Consider the following 4,322-nt stretch of genomic DNA (forward strand, 5'->3'; position numbering starts at 1 on the left):
CCCGGGCTTTCCTCAGTGCCTGCGGCTCTTTAAGCACCTCAAACTGCTGCACAGCCGCAGCGTGCTCGGGGTCCCGGGGGGCGGCACCGCGGCGGGAGGCCAGGCCTCACGTCGGTAAGCCCCAAGAAACCGAAAAGGCAATCTAGAATAAAACTCCAAGGAACTTAATCGATAGCTCCCCAAGGCGTACGCTTGCTTAATTTTATACCCGCGCGTATATTGCTGGGTCGCAATAAAAAGATTGTTAAAATCGTAAAGGCATTCGGGAAATCCTCAGCCGGTGTGTAACGGCTTACGGGCTCTCGAGCGTAGTGGCCACAGAAAACCGTGGTTTTACTCGTGCTTCGGTTTTTATTTCTCTATTCGCGGACGCGATAGAAAGTATTTCTGGCGCCGCGGGCCTCGCTGCAATTTCTGTTTGCCCTAAAACCTCGACTGGCTCTTCGGCCCCTTCATGAATTTAAATTTACGGCGGGGAGGGGGAGAGAAAAAGTGGTGTCAGAAGTGGGATTCGAACCCACGCCTCCATACGGAGACCAGAATACCCAACCCGCCTCGGGAAGGCGCGGAACGCCTTGAGTCTGGCGCCTTAGACCACTCGGCCATCCTGACACTGCGAATGCAGGCGCCGCCGGGAGGTTCTTACCGCTTTCACTACGGCCGCGCCCGCCTCCCGCCTTCCCCACCGTGTCGCGGAGAGGGTTCGGAGCCTGTACATTGGAGAGGAGCCCCTGCCTCTTTCTCCCGGCTGCGGAGCTTCCCCAGCTCTCGCTCAGCGGTAGCGAGGAGGAACCTTTCCGCCGCCACTGCGCGGCTACATTACCCACAGGGCTCCGCTCAGTAGCGCGGCGCATCGGCGACTTCCGGCGCGACCATTTTGTTTTTCACCGCTCGCCAAGGGTAGCGGCGTCCCGCCGGCGGTAGGGTCGTACTCCGCTTGTCAGCATGTTCCCTGTGGCTAGGACTGCTCTGAACCTCACCGGTAAGCAAGGAAGAGGCTCTCTGGAGTGTAGATGTGCTGGGGGTGTTTCGCGGGAGCAGGCGGTTTCGTCAGGGGGTCTCCCCCTGGTTTCTCGCCTTCCCTGTGAGGACTTGTCCCTGAACAGTCCCTCGGCTCGCTTCGCCCGCGGGGGAGGGTCGTGAGGGCAGCTGAGGGGCTGCGGGCGGCTGTCTCGTCGTCCTTCCTCTGCCGCCTTTTTTTTCTTTTTCTTTTTTCTGCCTCTTTTACCTCCTAGTTGCTTTTACTTGAGCTGACCTTGGCTTCCCTTCCTCGGTGCTTTTTCTCCTTGATAGTAACCAAAGGCACATCCAGGTTTTGTAACCTGAGGTGGCAAGGTGTAGGCAATGACCAGTCCTTAAACTCAAGGGTAAAGTTACCTCTTCGGTGACAGACTCCCTAGTGCTTAACCCGGTCCTCTCAAATCCGGTCCTGGTTCATGATGTGCCTAGCCCGAGGTGCGTGCACCTAAAATAAACGTGCTTAGCAGTGTTTCGGTAGATGTTCAAGCTTCTTTTTTCTGTTTAAAGAAAAACTTGTGCAGCCTCACAGAGCATGCTAGGGATGTAGTAGCATTATGGGTATTGCCATCATCTTCTCTAGTCGTGTTTGGGTAAATGTGAGCCATTGACCTAAAACTAAAAGATTATATTTTGTAATGTCTGTCTTTATGCACATATCACTGTCTCATCAAATGCTTTGTACACAACTACTAAGCAATCTCTGTGTTTTGAAGCTGGTGGTTTGATTCTTCGCTCTGTCTTCTCCTCAATAAGTACCTTTTACAGCGTACATTTATAATATCATACATGTGAAGATATCCTCCCGTATTTAGCGTACATTTATAATATACATCATACATGTGAAGATATCCTCCCGTATTTTGTTCTCTGTTATTTACCTCGTGCGAAGGCCCACAGTTATTTCCACTTCCTTCTTCATCTCCCTCCCCTCCCTTCAAAAATCTTGAAGGAATGAGAAAGGTGTTACTCATACCCACTATCTTCAACCCCTTAATTCGATGGTGAGCTTCACCCTGAAAATGCTTATATTAGGTACACATACTGGCAATATAGATATTTACATATAGAAATCTGAAACTTTTAAGTACTAACCAAAATATTTTATTAGAGAAATAGTAATACTTAAAAGTGTACTTGAACTTCCACACTGAGGGCCCAGAGAAGATATATTAATGGAAAAGGTAACTTGGACGATTTTCTTACTGGAATTAGACTTCAGGAATAACTTTCTAGAGAGAAATTGGGAGAGCTGAAACAAAATGCAAGGCTTTCTGTATATCCTATGTTTTGGAATCATTCCAAAGCTCTAAGTCCAAAAGATTAATTTTTTTCAGCTTCTCTTAAAGTCTTTTAATGCTTACGCTTGCCTCTCTGTTGGTGGGAGGTGACGATTGTGAATGGTTTGAATGTGTATTTTAGTTGATTTCTGTACTTCTAATTCTCTTTAACATTTATTAGCTCGTGGCATTCAGCATACTGCAGTAAGACAAGCTCATCGCAAGTATGAGCCTAACTTCCATGATAAATATGGAAACCTGGTACTCCTTGGTGGAGCCGCAGTTTTTACTGCTGTCTGGGCATATGTAAGTCGTCCTTTTTTTCACCACTCTTGTGACTATAGCTGTAAACTTGCAAGCTATTAAGTTTCACAAGGGCTTTACTTGTTTGAATAGGAGCTTTTTATATAAGTGAATAGTACTGTGATAGAGATGAAAGTTGTGTTGGTTCATCTTTTGAGTTGTTACACAAATTTCTGTGTCGGTCTATTGCTTGATTTTAAAATGTAGTAGAAACACAAGTGTTCTCTATTTTACTTGGGATTTCAAAGCTCTACAGGTAGAGGTCTTAGCAGAAGAATTTATAGACGAAAATAACACTATGGTGATGAGGTTTTACTTAACAAAGATGCTTTGTTCTAAAGCTAGATATTTTGAAATAGAAAACTGAAGTATTTAAATATTCAATATTAATATATTCCACTTGCTTTACTAGAAGATGAATGAGATGTCATGTTCTCATACAAGAAATCTAATCTGAAAACAATACAAATAGCCCTCTATCAGAAGGTTTCTTTGATTTCAGGGTTAATAATCTTGATTTTTATCCTCCTACAGGTGTTTACACAAGCTGGAATTGAGTGGGGCTTGTCACCTGTTGGCAGAATCACTCCGAAAGAATGGAGGGAGTAACAGCCTTGGCTTATAATGAACTGGTCTAAACTTTCACTGAAAAAATGATCATATAGTGGCATGTGTTCACTGATTACCACTTGAACAGTGGCATTCCTGGTCTAATAAACATACCTAGAAACCTGTCTGGCTCTTCTAGGTTTCCTCTATGCTCAGTGTCTGCCGAAGTATAAGAAATAGTGTAAAAACTCAATTAAATCTTATTTTAGGCAGTCCCAGTTATTCCTGTAAAGGTCAGTCGTGGATAATGGACAAATCCAAAACATCGTATAGTCGTCCATTTAACCAGATGCGTGTGCTTAAATGAACCTCACGTGCATTCCCTCTGCAGAGTTCACATCACTCTACCTCTGACTTCTGCTGCACATCTAATGACAAAGTTCATATTTTCTGTTGAGATCTCATTTTTTTCCACAGAAGTATTTTTATGTCTTGAATCACCCTGCAAATAAGCTGTTTCTGAGGCCTTTGAGAGTTGCAAAGAACTTAGTTTTCGAGTCAGAGACGCTCCACGGAAGTAGGCGGTATCCCAGCGCTGCTACTCACTGATGCTGAGAGAAACGGAACTTTTCTATTGAGTTCTTGTGTAATCAGAATTTGTTAGGAAACTCATTAGGGGTAGGTGCAGACTCTGTTAAACCTCTGAGTCAGTTTGAACCCCTGAAAAACCCAAATAGCCTGCCTTTTGATAGAGCAGAGATGTACGAAACGGCTGCCTTTACCTTCCTCAGAGATTTTAATTATCGGTTTCTTCCCGGCTGCTACTTTTCCCGGGGCTGAGGCGAAAGCGCCCGTTTGAGTCCAGCAGGTAGGACTCGGGGGGGCGCCCAGCCCCTCGAGCGGAGGGACCCCCTCGAACGCCGTTTAGCTTTGCGGCGCTCTGAGCGGCGGGGGCTGAAGCCGTGGCTCGAGTTCGGCGGCCTCACGCGGCGGAGCCCAGCCGCAGTACTGCGCAGGGCGCCCTTGCTGGACCCACCGCCCGGCTTCCCGTAAAATAACGTGTTTCGGCAGCCGGTGCCCGTTGGGGTGCGGCGCCGCGGAGGCGGTAACCGTCGCAGTCGGGGCTGCCTCGGCCGCGGGGGCGCGGGGCGGGGGACCCGGCGGGCGGCGCTG

The 4,322-nt window shown here is 47.3% G+C and overlaps 2 protein-coding genes and 1 non-coding gene across 3 annotated transcripts in view; 1 reads left to right on the forward strand and 2 right to left on the reverse strand.

Annotated features, from left to right (window-relative positions):
* The window catches only part of MAGT1 (magnesium transporter 1), a 17,372-nt gene extending 16,574 nt beyond the window's left edge, over positions 1-798 (reverse strand). Inside the window, exon 1 of the mRNA XM_019471332.1 lies at positions 647-798. Within this exon, the coding sequence (XP_019326877.1) occupies positions 647-718 (72 nt within the window). The 5' untranslated portion in view covers positions 719-798. The remainder of the gene's footprint in view (positions 1-646) is intronic.
* TRNAL-CAA lies at positions 497-612 on the reverse strand. The gene is made up of 2 exons: positions 575-612; positions 497-542 (listed from the first exon to the last, which is right to left on the reverse strand). It is a non-coding gene; the product is annotated as a tRNA-Leu (tRNA).
* Positions 799-850: 52 nt separating the features above from the next.
* On the forward strand, positions 851-3,335 carry LOC103896595 (cytochrome c oxidase subunit 7B, mitochondrial). The gene is made up of 3 exons (XM_009276466.2): positions 851-982; positions 2,479-2,603; positions 3,135-3,335. Exons 1-3 carry the CDS (start codon positions 946-948, stop codon positions 3,207-3,209), a joined length of 237 nt encoding a protein of 78 aa, XP_009274741.1. The 5' UTR covers positions 851-945; the 3' UTR covers positions 3,210-3,335.
* Positions 3,336-4,322: the final 987 nt, after the last annotated feature.

This window comes from Aptenodytes forsteri, unplaced genomic scaffold, assembly GCF_000699145.1.
Source record: "Aptenodytes forsteri isolate BGI_AS27 unplaced genomic scaffold, ASM69914v1 Scaffold107, whole genome shotgun sequence".
NCBI lineage: Eukaryota > Metazoa > Chordata > Aves > Sphenisciformes > Spheniscidae > Aptenodytes > Aptenodytes forsteri.